The 20,953-nt window shown below is 47.2% G+C and overlaps 1 protein-coding gene across 1 annotated transcript in view; it reads right to left on the bottom strand.

The window, feature by feature from the left end:
• Positions 1-452: 452 nt before the first annotated feature.
• The window catches only part of CFAP53 (cilia and flagella associated protein 53), a 132,207-nt gene continuing 111,706 nt past the window's right edge, over positions 453-20,953 (bottom strand). The window contains exons 7-8 of the mRNA XM_029580124.1: positions 2,093-2,195; positions 453-1,093 (exon numbers count right to left, since the gene is read on the bottom strand). Of these exons, the coding sequence (XP_029435984.1) occupies positions 853-1,093; positions 2,093-2,195 (344 nt within the window). The 3' untranslated portion in view covers positions 453-852. The remainder of the gene's footprint in view (positions 1,094-2,092; positions 2,196-20,953) is intronic.

Below are 20,953 nucleotides of genomic sequence, written 5' to 3'. Positions count from 1 at the left end.
AGAAATCCCATCAGGAATTCTCAACTGGGGAAAGGACCATTTGGAATCACCGCAGGAGAGTGAGGCTTTTTCTTTTCTTTATAAAATTCTCCTTCTAAAATCTGAAGCAATCTCCAGTAGGGAAATGCATGTCCACCATCTGCTGGAGACGGAGAATACTGGCAGGCTGATGTCACTGCAGGAGTATATATATTGTGGCATCAGTTTGCTCTGCTGGCAGAGGTGCATAACCCACTGGTCCTGAATCCATCTATCCACATGTTAGGAAATGTTTAGATTATGTACATATTCTTGTAAGTCGCCTAGAGTTCATCACCAGGCGACTAATAAATAAATAAATAAATAAATTGCAGATTAAAGCAGAAACCAGGTGTTATACTGAAAGAACATCTGAATATTAAACTTCAAATGGTGAAATATTTAAATTACAGTAATGAATGTTCACAGATATGTTTAGGTCATTCACAGGATTTTATGGAAGCGATGTTGCTCATTTGTAATGTAACAGAGAAGGAATTGATACATATGATTTGGAATAAAATGCAGTACAGTTCATCTGAAATACAGTGCAATGACTTTTTAAACACCCTACAATCAATATGAAGAGAACTAAAGGTATATCTATTGATATGATAAGAAAAAGCTAGTTAAATAAATGTTCCCTCTTTAAAAAAAAAATATCCTAGGTGTGAAAACATTTGTTTGTTATAATAGGAACAAATTGCTATAACAAAAATTTCCTAAGATTTGCAAAGAAGGACATGACTTCAATTTGTTATAACCTAGATTCAATGCATTTAAATAGAGCCTGAAAGGAGGCTAGAACTTGTTCTATTGAGGTACGGATAAATCCTACTTGGCTGGAAGCCCGTCCTTGAGAATAGAAAGGCAGGTTTGTCTCAAGGGGTGAGCGTTCTCCTTTGCATATGGTCTTGAGAGAATTTCCTTGAGTTTTGCCTGGTATGCTTTTTCACTCAGTAACCCTTCTTCATACTCTCGCCATTCATCTTCTTTCTCAGCATCTTGCAGTTTCTGCTTAAATGCCATTTGAGAGCGAAGATCCCCCTGGTAGTCCTTTGCAATTTTCAGTTGCCTGAAAGGATAAATAAGCCACTTATAATTGATCTTACAGTCAAAACAGTCTGGGCTTATAACCACAATATGGGGACAGAAGGCAAAGGGACTCATGGTCCATCCTGTCCTGCCAATTATACGATGATGACCTGTCCAGTTCTAGACTAATTGTGCTAAAAGGCATTATGATGTGTATTCCTGTTTACAGCAGTTGTTTGTTCAATTATAGTTGTATGATCCATAAGTAGCAGTTTTATTTATATTCTTTATTATTTATGTCCTTCAGGGAGATTAGGCTATATACCTTTTTGTCTTTTGTTGCTTGAAATACCTGATCCAAGAATAAGGACATTTTCTTTTTGAATGAAAACGAAAGAATGAAAGAGAAAAAATGCTCTCCCCTGTTGCTAACAATGAGCATTTCATTAACAAAGTGTCAGGATATTCAAATCAAGTGATTTGGTTGGGCCAATTATCCTGTCTTCAAATATGATCCTTCATAAGCACGTGGTGAAGGGAAGATGTAGTGGGGAATTTATTCAAAGCCATGCTCCAGGCCAGAAATTGTCCTAAATTTAGTAATTAAAACTTCCCAGTATTTTCAGCTGGAAAATCAACAGTCCAAACTGCAGTCATGTTTGCATTGTAGCAAAATTTTGATAAATTCCCCCATCGCCCTGCAACATTTTTCCCAAACCTCTGAATTTTTCCTTTTCCTTTGCAATTGCTAAACCTTTGAAGTATGCATCCTAGAGGAAAAGTAAACAAAATGTGTGTTTTCACCTCAGGATACTGGGTGATTACTTTTTAGAATGATGATTTAGTACATGAACTGGCAGCCCTACCAAACCCTCTGGCCTCAGTCATGAACTACTCACAAATCATCTGCAACAGTGGCTCTCCCTAGTTTGTGAATGCTGAGCAGTGGATTTATGGTGTGTGCTCTGGTAGGAGTCGAGGAGAAATGGATATGCTTTTTAGTCTTTGCTTTAGCCCACTTCATTCCATGCAAACGTACCTAGCAGTTGTTTCCATTGTCAACCGTTTGTGTTCTTCAATGGCTTTTTCTAACTGTTCTCGATCTTTAATGAGCTCTGTCTGTTGCTCAGCATTTCTTTGCACTGAAAGAAAATGAAAATGCATTTTCTATCCTCAAAATGACATTTGAGTTAAGAGAAAATGAGTTTTTGAACATCAAGAATTGACTTTATCTGCTGTGCCAGAAAGACACTCTGGCAGTGGGTTCCAGCATCATAAGAAGCTGACATGGTTTTACTTTTTCTGATTAATAAAAAAGGGCACAACTTTTACGGGTTTTAGAATGCAAGTAGTTCGAAAGTAAGAGCATTTCTGTGCCAGGTAGAAACTATTGATGCCTATCGATAACGAGTGTAAGCTTTGTTTTGCTCAGGTATCTATACTCCAGCTCATTTTGCTTCATCAGGCAACCCTGCTATACACCATTGTCTTTCAATCAGAATTTTTTTTTTTGCATCAGATTGTTTTATAATATTGATAATGCAATATTACTGCAAATTAAAAGAAAGCCAGAGATTCAAAATGCTGCTGAGGACAAATACTTTCTTAGGGAACAGAAGCAGTTTGCGTTTGTTGAAACAACAGCAACTCAGTCATATTCTGCCAAATATCAAATCTGGTCCCATTGAAAACGTCTAAAGAAGCATACCAATGGGGCATGCCCCTTTGTATACCCCCAACCTATCTCCAGAACCCTTGTGCACCTGGACTTCCAAAGAGATGCATGCCAAAACATTAAAGGAAACTCCTGCGATGAGACCTCATCTAATCCTACTACACCATGATAGGAGAGACAACTTTTTGACTGCTAGGTACAAACCTTTCCTGGATCACTTCCCCCTCCCCCCACATTCCATCAAGCCTACCACATCTCACATCTCTAAATGGAGTTAACCTAATCGGAACACATCAGCCCTACTCTACCTCAGGTTCTCCCTTTCTTCCCAACCCATGCATACTTTACCCTTCATCCATAATGTGAACCTTATAAAAAACCTCAAGCACTGAGGGGGGGACACTGGGAGAGGGCAATACTCCACAGGAGCCACTGCAATCAAAAAGGAAGCCCATGCCTGGCCACAGCAACACATTGACCTAAAATCCAGAACACAAAGAAACCTCTAGATCAGGTCTTCCCAAACTTGTCCTGGGGTCCCCACAGCCAGTTGGGTTTCCAGGATATCCACAATGAATATGCATGAGATAAATTTGCATATACTGAGTCTCCATGGTATGCAAATGTATCTCATGCAAATTCATCGTGGATATCCTGAAAACCCGACTGACTATGGACTGGCTGTGGAGTCCCCAGGACAGGTTTGGGAAGCCCTGCTCTAGATTCCATGATCACAAAGTCAATCTTCTCAATACCTGCTCTGCCAATTCCAAGATAGCCATGATCACACTGCTGACTAAAACCTGGAAATTGTGTGTATCACAGAACATGGCTAAATGTTGCAGACTTACATTGCCCCAGAACACTAAATAAGTGGAAGGAGTAGTTTGGAAACATTTTGATATCAAATAAATTCATATTATCCAGCCCCAAGGCTCAGAATGCCTACTCCTCAAACTACTTGGAACAAACCTGGACATTCTATTAATCTACTGAGCACCGCAAAACATAGCTTTCTCCTTTCACTAGCTAACACAACTAAAGGAAAATTAGTTCTTACCTGTTAATTTTCGTTCCTGTAGTACCACGGATCAGTCCAGACCATGGGTTGAGCCTCCTGTCCAGCAGATGGAGACAAACTAAAACTGTAAGGGTATCCTATATCAGGATAGAGCCTACCCTGCAGCCCTTCAGTATAACCATTGTCAAAGCAGCAAAAGGCATAAGGTCAAGCAAGTAACAAGATAATTATTAAAATTGTTGAACAAGAAAACCAACAATTGAATGAACTGTGTAAACTTATCGCTCTTGCATGACTACCCCTGATCATCGTAAAAGATGCTTCCGGTGCCTTCAAGGAGAATCCAAGAGAGCCATGCAGAGACACTCCTAAAAGAAGGAGAAAACAGAAAAGGAGTTCGAGCGGACAGACCGAGGAAACACGGGAGGGCGTCTGGACTAATCTGTGGTACTACAGGAACGAAAATTAACAGGTAAGAACTAATTTTTCTTTCCCTGTACTTACCCAGATCAGTCCAGACCGTGGGATGTACCAAAGCTTCCCTAAAAAGGGTGGGACCGAGACAGTCCTGCTCGAAGTACCTGCCGACCGAAGGAACCAAACACTGGTGCCTGTACGTCAAGGCAGTAATGTCGAGCAGGGATTTCCACGTAGCGGCCCTACATATCTCCTGTGGAAAGACTGATTGACTCTCCGCCCAAGAAGCGGCCTGAGAACATAAGGAATGAGCCTTTAAGTCCTCTGGTACCCCGCGGCCTGTGCAGATATAGGCCGAGGAAATCGCCTCCTTCAACCACCAAGGGATTGTAGTCTTAGAAGCTTGGTTGCCCCTATTCGGACCACTCCACAGAACAAAGAGATGATCTGAAACCCGGAAGTCATTGGTAACCTGAAGGTGTAACGTAGGAGAATATGTTTTATATTTAGACGGCGAAGATCATCTCCATCAGGTCCCGCTATATCATCAGGAGAGACGCGGGGAGCTCCACCAACTGATTGACATGAAAAAAAGAAGCAACCTTCGGCAAGAAAGAAGGCATGGTCCTGAGAGAAACTCCCAAATCCGAGAATCGCCGATAAGGTTCCTGACAGGACAACGATTGGATCTCCGACACCCTCCTGACGGAGCAGATGGAAACCAGGAAGACAGTCTTGAGCATCAAGTCCTTGAGAGTAGCCCGATGGAGAGGTTCGAAAGGAACTTCGCAGAGAGCCCGAAGGACTAAATTAAGACTCCACAAAGGACAAATGGCCCGGATGGGCGGTTTCAAATGCTTGGTGCCCTTGAGGAAACGGACGACATCCGGGTGAGAGGCCACCGTATGACCCTCGAGGGTGCCTAAAAGGGAACCGAGGGTGGAGACTTGAACATGCAAAGAGCTGAAGGAAAGACCCTTGGCGAGGCCCTTCTGAAGGAAAGAAAGAAGCATAGGAACCGAAGGCGAACGAGCCGAGACTCCCGATGCCGCGCAGGCATTTTCAAAAACTTTCCACACGCAAACATAAGCCAGCGACGTAGACTGCTTACGAGTCTGGAGCAGCGTGGTTATAATGTCTTCCTTATAGCCCTTTTTCCTCAAACGCCGCCGTTCAAAAGCCATGCTGCGAGACAGAAGTGATCCACCTGGTTGAAAAATACGGGATCCTGCCGAAGGAGGCATGGGAGATGACCGAGGTGAAGAGGACCGTCCGTCGCCAGAGTTACCAGATCTGTGAACCACGGGTGGCAGCACCACTTGGGAGCCACGAGAATGAACGGACCCCGGTGTAGCTCTTTTCGTCGAAGGATTTTTCCCACTAGGGGCCAAGGACGAAACACATAGAGAAGAATGTCATGAGGCCAAGGGAGGACCAGAGCATCCACTCCTTCCGAGTAATGCTCCCTCCAGCGGCTGAAGAACCTGGGAGCTTTGGCATTGTTCAAGGTTGCCATCAAATCCAGGTGGGGAGGGCCCCACCTGCGAACAGATCCATCGCCCCACCGGATAACTCCCATTCAAGGGAGGAGGAATAGCCTAGTGGTTAGAGCAGTGGACTATGAACAAGGAGACCAAGGCTCAAGACCCGCTGTCGCTCCTTGTGACCTTGGGCAAGTCACTTTACCCTACATTGCCTCAGGTACAAAAACTTAGATTGTAAGCCCGCTAGGGATAGAGAAATACCTACAGTACCTGAATGTAAACCGGTGTGATATCTCAATTGAGATCGAATGTCGGTATAAAAACAATAAATAAATAAATACATAAAATTCACTGGGATCGAGACGTTGTTGGCTGAGAAAGTTGGTTTGTACATTCTCCTTGCCCGCTACGACTCCGGCTACCTCCATGATGATTGATATAGACCACCATGGTGGAATTGGCCGAGAGAACGCACACCGCTTTGCAGCGGATGAGCGGAAGAAAAGCCTTGAGGGCCAGGAGCACGGCCCGAGCCTCCAGATGGTTGATGTGCCAACATGACTGGACTGGAGACCAGTATCCCTGTGTCGTCTGGGATTGACAGTCCGCTCCCCACCAGGAAAGATTGGCATCTGTCGTGACTATGGTCCACTGCAGTGTCAATAAAGGCATCCCCTTGAAGAGATGCGCTGGCGACAGCCACCATTGCATGTCGGCAATGGTAGAGTCGGAGAGTGGGAGAGTCGTTGTTATCCCAGCGGGATAACAACGCTTTCTGTAATGGTCACATATGTGCAAATGCCCAGGGAACCAGGTCGATGGTGGAGGCCATGGTTCCCAGAACCTGGAGGTAATCTCACGCCGTGGGAAGTGGAAGCGAAAGAAAGCCGTGCACTTGATCGAAGAGCTTGAGCGCCTTAGCGTCCGGGAGAAAGACCTTTCCGACCCGGGTATCGAAGCGAGCTCCCAGAAATTCCAGGACTTGGGAGGGCTATATAGATTGCTCTTGGATAAGGTGATTATCCAGCCGAGGGATGTGAGAAGAGCCAGGACCCTGTCAACTGCTAATCGGCAGAGAGCTGGTGACTTGGCCCGCACGAGTCAATCGTCCGGATAAGGGTGGACCAGTATTCCTACCACCATGACCTTGGTAAAAGTGTGGGGAGCGGTGGCGAGGCCGAAGGGCAGAGCACGAAACTGGAAGTGACGATCCAGGATGTGGAAACAGAGATACTTCTGGTGCTCGCTTCGGATCGGTATGTGGAGATAAGCCTCCGTCAGGTCGAGGGAGGCCAGGTATTCGCCGGGACGAACTGCCGCTATCACCACCCTCAGGGTCTCCATATGGAAATGGGACACCCTGAGGGCATGGTTGACCCTCTTGAGGAATCGTCCGTTTTGGGCACGACGAAGTAAATGGAATATTGGCCAACGCCTTGTTCCTCCACTGGAATGAGGACTATCGCTCCGAGTTCCTGAAGTCTGGCAAGGGTCTGACAGATAGCAGGCCTCTTTAGTTGGCCGCAAGGAGAAATGAGATAGAGATCCGGTAGGTCCCGGGCAAATTCTAACGCATAGCCTTTCTCTATCACCTCAAGGACCCACTGATCCGACGTGATTTTGGCCCATTCCTCGCAGAAGAGAGAGACGCCCACCTAAGTTTTGTATGGAGGAATGGACTGGCCAGATCTCATTGGGCAGAGGACTTGTTGGCTTGGTGTTGTTGATTACCATCTCGGAAGGCACAACGGCCCCGAAAGGAATGAGACCAGGACTGCGACCTGGAGGTGGCTCTTCGAGGGAAAGAACTTCGCACCCTGTTGTTGTACCGGTGTTGGCCCCGGAAGCGGGTACATGTCAGGAAAAAAGACTTCGACTGTTTAGGGTGGTCCTCCAGCAGCTTATGAACCTTGTTTTCACCCAAGGACTTAATAAGCTGTTCTAGGTCCTCTCCAAAAAGCAACTTGCCCTTGAAAGGGAGTGTGCCCAGTTGAGCCTTGGAAGAAGAATCCGCAGCCCAGTTTCGCAGCCAGAGGAGACGTCTGGCGGATACTGCGGAAACCATCGCCTTGGCCTGGACTCTGAGCAAGTCGTAGAGGGCATCCGTGCAGTATGCAATGGTGCCTTCTAAGCATTCCTCTTGCTCAGCCTCTGCAGACGGGAGGTCCTGAGTGCTGAGTAATTGCTGTACCCACCTAAGACTTGCCCGCTGCATGAGACTGCTGCAGATAGTCGCCCAGACTCCTAAGGCTAGGACCTCAAAAATCCGCTTAAGAAAAAATTCAAGCTTGCAATCTTGGACATCTTTCAGAGTAGTGGCACCCACCACTGGGATTGTGGTATGCTTCGTAACCGCAGAATCTTCAACATGTCCAGGCAATCTTTGGGGAGCGGCTAGAGCTTGTCCATAGCCCTCCCGACTTGGAGACCTGTCTCTGGAGCTTCCCATTCCCGTAGCAGATGTAATTTGTGCATGGGATGAAAGGGAAAAGTGTGCGGAAGTGCCCTGAATCCCGCCAGGACTGGGTCCGCGTTCGCCAGCATTGCCGCTGTCACCGTATCCTCCAGAGGTGCATCGATCCTCAATTATTGCAATATAAAGGGGATGAACGGTTCCAGCTCTTCCCGCTGGAATAGCCGAAGTACCCGGGGATCATCTCCCTCAAGGGGAGGAGCTGGGGAAGAAAATGCCTCATCCGGATCCCGGGGGGGGGGGGGGGTCCGCGGGAGGCTGCTGTGGCTCCAGGGGGAGAGGACCACCCGCACCCGGACAGAGCCCTGTGCATCTGGCACCATGGGGGTGGGGGGAGTGGAGCGAGCACCTGAGGGATCTTTGGGGGAGGGGGCTCCGGGGGGGTTCCTCATCCTCCTGCAGGCTTGCCAAATAGGATTTGTGCATGAGAAGCCCAAATTCCGATGAAAAACGGGCCCGAGATGATTTTCCCGAAGGGGGAGGGGGCAAGGAAGGAGGGGGGGGGGTCCGGGACATCACCCTGAGAGCGCACCAGTCTTAAATCAGGGGATAAAATTTGAGAATCCAGCTTTTCTGCCTTCTAAAGCCCTGTATCGGCATTAGAAGAAAAACCCAAAATGGCTGCCGTTCCCGCGGTTTGCCGGGTCGGGAACGGCCTGGCCACGCGTCGGGGAGCGCATCCCCGGGCTAAATTTGTCAGCGCTGCCGAGGAGGGGCCCTCCCCACCCGGCAGGCAGCCGGAACAGAGACCATCGTGGGAGAGCCTACATTGAGGCAGGAAAACAGCCGCGAGAGAAAACACAGCTGAGCTGGGACCCCCCGAGAGAAGTGCAAGAGATCAAACCCTGCACTCTCCCAATGCTGAAGTCAGACACAAGCGAAAACAATTACCTCAGCCTCTCTGGTGCCTCAAAGGACACCAAGGATAAATACCTTCTGCCTTTGTATTATTATTTGTTTTTTTTCTCAGCAAGCAGGTGAATCAAGCATCCCTGTCAGAGCACCCGAGGAAAAGGCATCTCAGGGCAAGGCAGAAGGAACAGGGGGAGGGACTGGCACCACCAGTATCGCCCCACAAGAAAAAGGGTCATCGGGGAGAGAGCCTAGGCTGATCAAATCAAGGGGCAAGCCCCCCTAGGCCCCCCAAGAGCGAGGGAAACAGCACTGTCTCCCTGACACAGAACAAATAAAAGCACAAATCATCAGGTTTGTTTTTTTGGGGGGGGGGGGGGGGGGGGGTTGACACAGAGAATTAACTCTAATAACCTAAACAATACTTGCTTGAGCTTGCCCCCTAAGAAAGAAGTAGAAAAAGGACCCCAAAGGGTAAGGGCAAGCTAACAGGGAACTGCAGGGTGAGCTGCCTGGCATCTGCTGGAGGCAGACAAATACAGAAGGCCTGCAGGGTAGGCTCTGTCCTGATATGGAATAGCCTTACAGTTTTAGTCTGTCTCCATCTGCTGGACAGGAAGCTCAACCCACGGTCTGGACTGATCCGGGTACGTACAGGGAATCACAAATATAAACCTTAAAGCCAGAAACTTGCTTATCCTGGGAGATTTCAATATCCACACTGACTTTATAGGTAGCCCACTTGAATTCATAGCATTCATGGAGGCCCAGGGCTTCATACATAGCATCACCCCACACATAGCAAAGGTCACACCCTAGATCTGGTGTTTTACAGCATCTCTCTATCCATACATCTACCCACTGAACAAATTACAACCACACCATTACCATAGTCAGGTTATTTCCTTTTAGCTTTCTTCAAAAATGCACTCCCAATTCATAGAGAGATCCATAAGACATCACAGAAGTAAAAAGAGAGCAAAAGATCTGACAGTTACCAAACGTATCACTGCTGTAAGTAACCTAGATCATCTTGCCCAGCACACAGATGCTGAATTTATGATAGACAACTGGAACCAGACTATCTCAAAGGCAGTATACAAAATAGCTCTGTCACGAAAAGAAGAAACAATCCAGATAAGTATTTACTCCCCCTCCCTACTCCTGGTTTACTAATGAATTATGAGACTTCAAAATAACTAGCAAAAAACTTGAAGAGATCTGGCATAAAGATAGCAGAGCAATCTATAGACAACATTTAAAATCCTATAATGCAATTCCATACTCATACAAAATTTCCCAAGAGAAAGAAAGACCTAAGGCTCTCTGAAAAAGTGAATAAACTAGGCACCCCCAGCCCCTCCCTACCTTCAGCAACTCTCAGCCACTGAGATTCCAAAAGACCTAACTGCCAATGCCTAGTTCATCATTATTGCCCCTTTCTTTTTCAGAAAACCACCTTTGGGATTATCTTTGAAGTCTTCCATCATAGGATGAGTTTTAGAAGACATATCCTTTGCTGTGGCTTTTCACCTTGTTTTATTTATTTCATTGTTTTTTTATTACGTATAATATGTTTGATTGTTTTATGTATTTTGTTTTTTTATTATGTGTATTATTATGTAATCAGCCATGATCCTGAAGCCTAGTAGAAGGCCAATGTGACGTTGATTTTTAAAAAGGGCTCTAGGGTGATGTGAGAAACTATAGATCAGTGAGCCTGACGTCAGTGCCAGGCAAAATGGTAGAAACCATTGTTAAAAACAAAATCACTGGCCTTATAGATATACCCGGCTTAATGTGAAGAGTCAACAGTTCTAGGGATAGAAAGACTTGTCTTACCAATCTTTTTGAAGGTTTTGGAAGGTATAAACAAACATGTAGATAAAGGAGAGCCCGTTGATGTAGTGTATTTGGATTTTCAAAAGGCATCTGACAAAATCCTCTATGAGAGACTCTTTAGGAAATTTCACAGAAATGGGATAGGAGGCAGTGTTCTACTGTGGGTTGGTAACTGGTTAAAAGGCCAGAAATAGAGGGAAGGACTAAATGGTCAGTTTTCCAAATGGAGAAAGGACCTTAGTGGAGTACCACAGAGATCAGTACTGGGAGCTGTGCTGTTTAACATATCCATAATGATCTGGAAAAAGAATAACAAGTGAGATGATCAAATTTGCAGATAACACAAAATTATTCAAATTTGTTAAAATAGCAGATTGTGAGGAACTGCAGAAGAACCTTGTGAGACTAGAAGTCTGGGCAACTGAATGCAGATAAAATTTAATGTGGAAAAGTGCAAAGTGATACACACAGGGAAAAATAAAGCAAAATTGCTTATCTTGTAATAGGTATTATCCCAGGACAGCAGGATGTAGTCCTCACATATGGGTGATGTCACTGACGGAGCCCTATCACGGGAAACTTTCTGTCAAAGTTTCTAGAAACGTTTGACTGACACACTGAGCCCACACCTTCTCTACTTGACTACTTATGTCATCTTTCAGACTCTGGTCTCCAGACCTCATCTGTAAGAGTATACTTGAGTGCAATCTCGGCTTACCATAACAAGATGGGAGATGCACCCATAACCTTACAACCTCTTGCCAGTAGATTTATGAGAGGTTTAACTCAACTTAAACCACCAATATGGCCACCAGTCACAAAATGGGACCTTAATCTGGTGTTAACAAGGCTCATGCGTTCTCCTTTTGAACCCATGAATTCCTGTGATGTTAAATTTCTCACATGGAAGACTATCTTCCTCATAGCATTACACTGGCTAGAAGGGTTAGTGAGTTACAAGCACTCGTCATGTACTCACCCTATACAAAATTCCTACATGACAGGGTGGTTCTACGTACACATCCAAAATTCCTCCCCAAGGTAGTTACGGAATTCCACTTGAACCAATCCATAGTTTTGCCCACATTCTTCCCAAGGCCTCACTCTCACCAAGGTGAACGGACTTTACATACCTTGGACTGTAAACGTGCGCTAGCATATTACTTAGACCGCACTGCAGTCCACAGGAAATCCACTCAACTCTTTGTTTCTTTTGATCCAAACAAACTGGGTAATCCAGTAGGCAAACACACTTTCTCACAGGACAAGCAGGATGGTTGTCCTCACAAATGGGGTGACATCGAGGATGGAGCCCAACCACGGAAAACCTCTGTCAAAGTTTCAGGAACTTTGACTGGCCCCTACTGGGCATGCCCAGCACGGCACTAACCCTGCAGCCAGCAGGGGTCTCCTTTCAGTCTTCTTTTTTCCGCGCAGCAGTAGCCACGCGGTAGAAGAGCTCTTAACCACGTTCCTGACAGGAATTAGAATTCTTTATTTTGAAGAAAAATTTGCCCCTCAGGGGTCTCCCTCGATAAATTTTTCGGTCCGCGGAACTTCGGTAAGTTTTTGCCGTCGTCTGGTCGACTACCGTCGAGTTTGGCCCTTGAGGCCCGTTGGCAGTCGACAGTCCCGTGGCTAAATTTTTGGCCTAGCGCCATGGCGTCGGGGTTTCGTCTGTGTCCGGACTGTACCCGAACTATGTCAATCACAGACCCTCATAGAGTCTGTGTTCTCTGTTTAGGGAGTGAGCATGATGTTCTGACTTGCACCAAATGTGCCTTAATGGCACCAAAAGGTCGCAAAGCCAGAATGGAGAAGATGGGGCTTCTCTTTCAAGCTCGTAACCCCAACGCCATCGATTGCATCGACGTCATCGGAACCGGCACCGTCGAGGTCTCATCATCATCGACAGCCCTTCGGTGACTGTCCGCCATCGATGACCTCACGGCCACCGACTCCTGTTCCTTCCCCTGATGATCGAGGGGATCGGAAAGAGAAACATCGCCATCGACGTCATAAGTCTCGGCCTGTCGAGGAATCGACCTCCATACCGACTGAGCCTCCGCCTAAAAAGTCTCGATCAGAAGTGGCACCTTCCACTCCTGTTTCGCAGACACCGAGGCAACCCTCACCCCCTCGGGGTTTGGGAGCCGCGACTCCACCGGTGACGGTGGTCCCTCCGGCTCAGCCTCAGCCTCCCTCTCCCGTCGAGCCGGGTCTCGTTACCCCTGGTCTCCGGGCAGAACTGGACCGGCTGGTCCAGGAGGCCATCGACAAGGCGATGCTACGGTTCCAGACTCCTTCGGCACAGACACCGGCACCGAGAGTGGAACCGGTCACCGAGCCGATTGCAGCTGCACTGGCACCGCTGCTAAACCGGATGGAAGCGCTCATGACAGCCCTTCCACCGGCGATACCTGTGCCGCTGACACCGGCAAGACCGCTGTCGCCGACAGGTTTCTCATCAGGTGGAGAAACACCGTATCGAATTCCCCCTTCGGGAATTGTTCCATCGATGCCAGGTCGTCCCTCGCCACCGATTTCTTCTTCGGGGGCGATACGCACCTCTGCTCCACCGAAGTTTCCGATGCCGACACCGATTCCATCGAGACCGACACCGGCACCAATATCGGCACCGATTCCATCGAGGATTTTCTCGATGCCCCCGGTGATTCCACCCATTTTTTCGGAGCCTCAACCGGGGCCTTCAGGTATTCAGCCCCCTCGAGGTCCTGCAGGTCATCATCCAGATCCGTATGACACTTGGGGTGATGATACCTCTACTGACACCGATGATTTACCTTCACCACCCTCTCCTGCGGAGAGTAGAAAGCGTTCTCCCCCTGAGGACCTCTCTTTCATAAATTTTGTGAAGGAAATGTCAGAGTTGGTCCCCTTCCAACTTCAATCTGAACAAGATGACAGGCACCAGATGATGGAATTGCTCGAATTCCTGGATGCCCCTAAAGTCATCACTTCTATTCCCATTCATCAGGTTTTTCTAGACCTTCTTAAAAAGAATTGGGAATCTCCTGGGTCTGTTTCCCCGGTCAACAAAAAAGCTGACTCTACATATCTTGTACAATCAGCACCTGGTTTTCAAAAACCTCAATTAGACCATCATTCTGTAGTTGTAGAATCAGCTCAAAAGAAAGCTAAACGACTAAAGCCACACTCTTCCATACCTCCTACTAAGGAAAACAAATTCCTAGATAGTATAGGTAGGAAGGTATATCAAGGAGCTATGCTGATTTCCAGAATAGCTTCTTATCAGCTCTATATGACTCAATATAATAGGGTCATCCTGAAACAGATGCAGGAATACTCAGATGCCTTGCCTGAACAATTCCAGCCACAACTCCAATCCCTACTAAATAAAGGATTTGAAGCTGGGAAGCATGAAGTAAGAACAGCTTATGACATCTTTGATGCTTCCACTACAATTTCTGCCACGGCCATCTCTGCCAGACGTTGGGCTTGGCTTAAATCATCTGACCTTCGTCCAGAAGTTCAGGACAGGCTCTCCGATTTACCCTGCCTAGGGGATAATTTGTTTGGCGAGCAAATTCAGCAAATTGTTGCTGAATTAAAGGATCATCATGAGACACTTAAACAGCTCTCATCCATTCCTCCTGACTTGCCTTCTAAACAGCCATTTAGGAAAGACTCCAAGAAGTCTTTCTTTCGGCCACGAAAGTATTATCCCCCATCAACCAAGCCTAGGCCTGCACGGTCTTACCATAAGACTCAGCCTCGCCAGACTCGTAAACAAAAGCCTGCAGCAGCTCCACCACCTGGCCCTGCGGCGGGTTTTTGACTTCCACTTAGAGAGCAGTTGCCAAACCCCTCTTCCAGCTATACCAGTAGGGGGAAGGCTGTGCCACTTTCTAGAAAGGTGGCATCAAATCACCACAGATCAATGGGTGATAGCAATCATTGCACAGGGTTACCACCTCAACTTCCTAACCCTACCATCCGACTCCCCACCCCTACAGGCATGGAGACTCACCGATCACTCTGCTTTTTTAGAGCAGGAAGTTTCTCTTCTCCTACAATCAAACGCTATAGAACCCGTTCCTCCCTTACAACAAGGACTAGGGTTCTACTCCAGGTACTTCCTGATCCCAAAAAAGTCAGGGGGACTTCGTCCAATCCTAGACCTACGGGCTCTCAACAAATACCTTTACAAGGAGAAATTCAAGATGGTAACCCTGGGCTCGCTGCTCCCTCTGCTGCAAAGAGGGGATTGGCTATGCTCTCTAGACCTGAAAGACGCATATACCCACATTGCGATCACACAATCTCATCGCAAATACCTGCGTTTCCTAGTAGGCCGAAACCACTACCAATACCGAGTACTACCTTTCGGCCTGGCATCCGCACCACGAGTCTTTACCAAATGCCTCGTGGTGGTGGCAGCGTTCCTCAGGAAGGAAGGTGTCCACGTCTACCCCTACCTGGACGATTGGTTAATCAGGGCCCCAACCCAGCAAATGGCTCGGTCCTCCCTGACCCTAACAATTTAAACCTTGCTTTCTCTAGGGTTTCTTGTCAATTACGAGAAATCCTACTTAGTCCCATCTCAGACCTTATCCTTCATTGGGGCAGACTTGGACACCTTACAAACAAAAGCCTTCCTCCCTCATCAATGGGCCAAAACCCTGGTGTCCCTAGCTCGCCAGCTGCAGTCTCAACAAACAGCCACAGCTCGCCAACTCCTCATTCTTCTTGGACACATGGCCTCCTCAGTTCAAGTAACTCCCATGGCCCGTCTGGCCATGAGAGTCACACAATGGACTCTAAGACTACAATGGACTCAAGCTCTTCAGCCTCTGTCCTCCATTGTTGCAATCACCGACTCACTCCGTCTGTCTCTTGCCTGGTGGACAAATCAATTCAACCTCCTACAGGGATTGTCTTTTCTTCCACCAGATCCCCAGGTAATCCTCACCACTGACGCTTCCAACATCGGGTGGGGAGCCCATTTACACAATCTACAAACTCAAGGATATTGGTCACTAGAGGAAGCCAAACACCAGATAAATTTCCTGGAGCTGCGAGCAATCCGCTATGCTCTCAGGACCTTTCAAGATTGCCTATAAAACCACGCAATCTTAATTCAAACAGACAACCAGGTGGCCATGTGGTACATAAACAAGCAGGGAGGCACAGGCTCCTTCCTTCTGTGTCAGGAAGCTGCGCAGATTTGAGCGGAAGCCCTCTCCCACTCCATGTACCTCAGGGCCACCTACCTGCCGGGAGTAGACAATGTATTGGCAGACCAGCTAAGCCATGTCTTCCAACCACACGAGTGGTCACTCGACCCCTCGGTAGCGACCTCTCTGTTTCACAAATGGAGTTATCCCCACATAGACCTCTTTGCGTCCCCTCAGAACCACAAAGAGGACAATTACTGCTCTCTCATTCGGAGCCAGCACTCTCGGCCGAGGGATGCATTCTCCCTCAAGTGGACAACCGGTCTGCTTTATGCATTCCCTCCACTTCCTCTTCTGTCGAAGACTCTCGTGAAGCTGCGTCAGGACAGGGGAACTATGATCCTGATAGCACCACACTGGCCACGCCAAGTGTGGTTTCCAATTCTCCAGGATCTCTCCATCCGCAGCCACATTCCTCTGGGACAGGACCCACATCTGCTCACTCAAAACGACGGATGCCTCCTCCATCCCAACCTCCAAGCCTTGTCCCTGACGGCATGGATGTTGAAAGGTTAGTCCTTCAGCCATTCAACCTTTCAGATTCAGTTTCTTGTGTCCTGATAGCTTCACGAAAGCCTTCCACAAGAAAGTCTTACTTATATAAATGGAAAAGGTACACATCTTGGTGCACTTCTCAGTCCCTTGATCCCCTTTCCTGTCCAATCTCTAAATTCTTGGACTATTTATGGCATCTATCAGAATCAGGTCTAAAGACCTCTTCCATTAGAATGCATGTCAGTGCGGTAGCCGCCTTCCATAAAGGTGTCGGGGGTGTCCCTATCTCAGTACAACCCCTAGTAACACGCTTTCTTAAAGGCTTGCTCCATTTGAAGCCACCTTTACGTCCTCCGGCCCCATCTTGGGACCTTAATCTGGTTCTTGGTCGCCTTATGAAACCACCTTTCGAACCTCTGCACTCCTGTGACCTAAAATATCTCACATGGAAAGTGTTATTCCTTTTGGCTATCACTTCAGCTCGCAGGGTTAGTGAATTGCAGGCCCTAGTTACCTATCCGCCTTACACTAAACTCCTGCAGGACCGGGCGGTACTCCGCACTCACCCTAAATTTTTACCTAAGGTAGTTTCGGAGTTTCACATTAATCAATCCATCATACTACCTATCTTCTTTCCCAGGCCCCACTCCAACTCCGGGGAACAGACTCTGCATACCCTAGACTGTAAACGAGCTCTAGCTTTTTATCTAGACCGTACAGTTTCTCACAGAAAGAGCACCCAATAATTCGTCTCTTTCCATCCTAACAAGTTAGGACAACCAGTGGGTAAGCAGGCTCTTTCCTCCTGGTTGGCGGACTGCATTTCTTTTTGCTATCAGCAAGCTGGCATTCCTTTTCAAGACTGTGTTAAAGCACACTCTGTGAGGGCCATGGCGACATCAGTAGCACACCTTCGATCAGTGCCGCTTCCTGACATCTGCAAGGCTGCAACCTGGAGTTCCCTCCATACGTTTGCAGCCCACTATTGTTTGGACAAAGCTGGAAGACAGGATTCCATCTTCGGCCAATCTGTCTTGCGTAACCTTTTTCCAACATGATGTACCAACACCCTTCCACCTTCCCGGTAGGGTGCGGATGCCCTCTCCCAAATTCCACCCCAGTTGTTGTGCCTGTTGCACGCCATTGGGTACATTTGGTGCATGTTAGGACATCCTCAGCTCGGTACTCACCCATTTGTGAGGACAACCATCCTGCTTGTCCTGTGAGAAAGCAAATGTTGCTTATCTGATGTAACAGGTGTTCTCACAGGACAGCAGGATGTTAGTCCTCACGAAACCCGCCCGCCACCCCGCGGTGGTTGGGTTCGTTTATTTTATTTTTCGGCACTGCCTGTAGCTTTGAAAACAAGACTGAAAGGAGACCCCTGCTGGCTGCAGGGTCAGTGCCGTGCTGGGCATGCCCAGTAGGGGCCAGTCAAAGTTCCTGAAACTTTGACAGAAGTTTTCCGTGGTTGGGCTCCATCCTCGATGTCACCCATTTGTGAGGACTAACATCCTGCTGTCCTGTGAGAACACCTGTTACATCAGGTAAGCAACATTTGCTTTCTCTAACTGGTTAGCAGATTGTATAGAGTTCTGTTATGAAAAAGCAGGCGCATTCAGTAAGAGCAATGTCAACCTCAGTGGCACACTATCGTTCAGTGCCAATCCTTGACATATGTAAAGTGGCAACATAGAGTTCTCTTCACAGCTTTGCAGCTCATTACTGTTTGGACAAAGAAGGCCAACAAGATTCAGCCTACGGACAATCTGTCTTAAAGAATTTGTTTCCAGTATAATCCCAACTCCTTCTACATCCAACCTGCTGTGATTTTTGGCTGCCTCATTTTTACCAACAATATCTCAATGTTGCTTCTCTGCAAAATGACTCAGCCTATAGCTTGCTAATCACCCATATGTGAGGACTAGCATCCTGCTTGTCCTGGGATAAAGCAAAATTGCTTACCTTGTAATAGGTGTTATCCCAGGACAGCAGGATGTAGTCCTCACGAAACCCACCCGCCACCCCGCCGAGTTAGGTCTGATACATTTTATTTTATTTTTTGCTAAAGCTTATTGCTACAAACGAGACTGAAGGGAGAAAGGGTCCTTTTGTATGCATCACAAAGTAAATATTTTCCATTTCTAAGAATAGTTCTTCCGTGTGGAAGGTTTACGTGAAACTATAAGCACTTGAGAGACATTATTTGAACGATTGAGTGGTTGTAAGATCAAGCTTTCAACATCCATGCTATCAGAGATAGGGATTGAAGGTTGGAATGGCGCAACCTGCTCTGATCTTGAGTTATGAGAGTGGGAGCCACACCCAGGCAAATTGGCTCTGCGATTGAGAGGTTGAGAACTATGGGAAACCACATTTGTCGAGACCAATGTGGGGCTATTAGGATCATGGACCCCTTGTCCTGTTGTAGCTTCACTAGAGTTTTGATTATTAGCGGTATCAGGGGATACGCGTATAGAAGGCCTGAGTTCCAAGGGCGAGCAAAGGCGTCCTTGGCTGGCTGGTGTTTCTGTTTGTGCAGAGAGCAGAAGTTGTCCACTTTGTGATTCAGGTGTGATGCAAAGAGGTTTATTGTTGGTTGTCCCCAATGTTGAAATATCCTGGTCGCTACTAAGGGATCCAGGGACCATTCGTGAGATTGGAACTGACGACTGAGGCGATCTGCAACTACGTTGTGGATGCCCTCTAGATAAGTGGCCCGGAGAAATATGGAATGTGTCAGGGCCCAGTCCCAAATCTGTTCTGCTTCTTGACAAAGGAGATACGAGCCCGTACCTCCTTGTTTGTTGAGGTACCATATGGCTAGTGTATTGTCCGTTTGAATCAGAACAATCTTGTGTGAAAGGCAGTCCTAGAACGCATGCAGAGCATAACGTATAGCTCGAAGTTCCAGGAAATTGATTTGAAATGTTGCTTCGAGTTTTGTCCAAGAACCTTGGGTTTGGAGATTGTCTATGTGAGCTCCCCAACCTAAGGTGGATGCATCTGTAGTTGGAAGGGTAGGCCCCTGCGCAAGTTGTCCCTGTTTGCCCACCAAAGGAGAGATGATCATAGCTGGTGGGTTACTTGAATTGGAGAAAACAGTGGTTGAATGGCTTGTATCCATTGTGACCTTAATGTCCATTGGGTTATTCTCATGGCTAGTTTTGCCATAGGAGTGACATGAACCGTAGAGGCCATGTGGCCTAGTAAAGTGAGAAATTGATGAGCTGTCACTTGTTTCTGCGAGTGTAGCGAGTTTGCCAATAGGGAGAGTGTTTCTGCTCGATCGTTGGATAGGAAAGCTCTTGAAAGGATGGCGTTCAAGTCTGCTCCGATGAATTGACGTACTTGAGATGGGATGAGATGGGACTTTTGGTAATTGATGAGAAAACCCGTCGAGTTTTGTTCGACTGAGAGTAATCGAGAGTAATCGAGTAATCGTTCGACTGAGAGAAGCGGGAGCTCCTTGTTGAGATTGACTTTTGATGAGCCAGTCGTCTAGGTAGGGGAAAACGTATACACTTTCCTTGTGTAAGTGCGCTGCTACCACTGCCAGGCATTTCGTGAACACTCTGGGAGCTGAGGCAAGTCCGAATGGTAGTACCCTGTATTGGAAATGCTGTTGACCCACCAGGAAATGCAGATATTTGCGATGAGGAGGGAATATTGAAATGTGAGCGTGTCTTATAGATCCAGAGAACAAAGCCAATCCCCTGTTTGAAGAAGGGGAAGCATGGTGCCTAGAGAAACCATTTTGAACTTTTCTTTCCTTAGAAATTTGTTGAGATTTCTGAGGTCTACGATGGGATGTAAGCCTCCTGTTTTCTTTGGAATGAGGAAATAGCGGGAGTAGAATCCTCTGCCCTGCTGAGTCCGGGGTACCGGTTCTATTGCTCTGGCTCTCAGAAGGGTGGATAATTCTGCTTGCAAATAAATTCTGTGATTTTCGCTTTGCGAAAGAGGATTTGGAGGAGAGTCTCTAGGAATTGAGAGGAAATTGAGTTGGTAACCTCATGATATTATTGAGAGTACCCATTGTCTGTAGTTATCTGTAACCAATGGTTGTAGAAGTTCGGTTTGGGATTGAGGAGATGGCTTTTGCTCTCTGGTGGTGGTTTCAAAAACCTGTAGCTGGTCCCGTCTGCGGTGGCGGTTGCGGCCTAGTGGTTCTAGGCTGTCTGGGCTGAGATCTTTGCTATGGGCGAGAAGATCTACCCCTGGATGCTGGTGGATAATACCGTCTCTGCCTATAGAAAGGTTTCCTGGTTTCTTTCCTTGGTGGACGGCGAGACACTGATGAGGAAGTGTCTTGTGGGACTGATGATAGTTGGCGTAGTGTCTCCGTGTGTTCTTTTAATTGGGCCACTGCGTCCTGGACCTTTGACCCAAACAGGTTGTCGCCTACGCAGGGTAAATCCA

This window comes from Rhinatrema bivittatum, chromosome 1, assembly GCF_901001135.1.
Source record: "Rhinatrema bivittatum chromosome 1, aRhiBiv1.1, whole genome shotgun sequence".
Taxonomy (NCBI): domain Eukaryota; kingdom Metazoa; phylum Chordata; class Amphibia; order Gymnophiona; family Rhinatrematidae; genus Rhinatrema; species Rhinatrema bivittatum.
The sequence above is the reverse complement of the archived record's forward strand: the minus strand, read 5'-3'. Positions and strand labels throughout refer to the sequence as shown.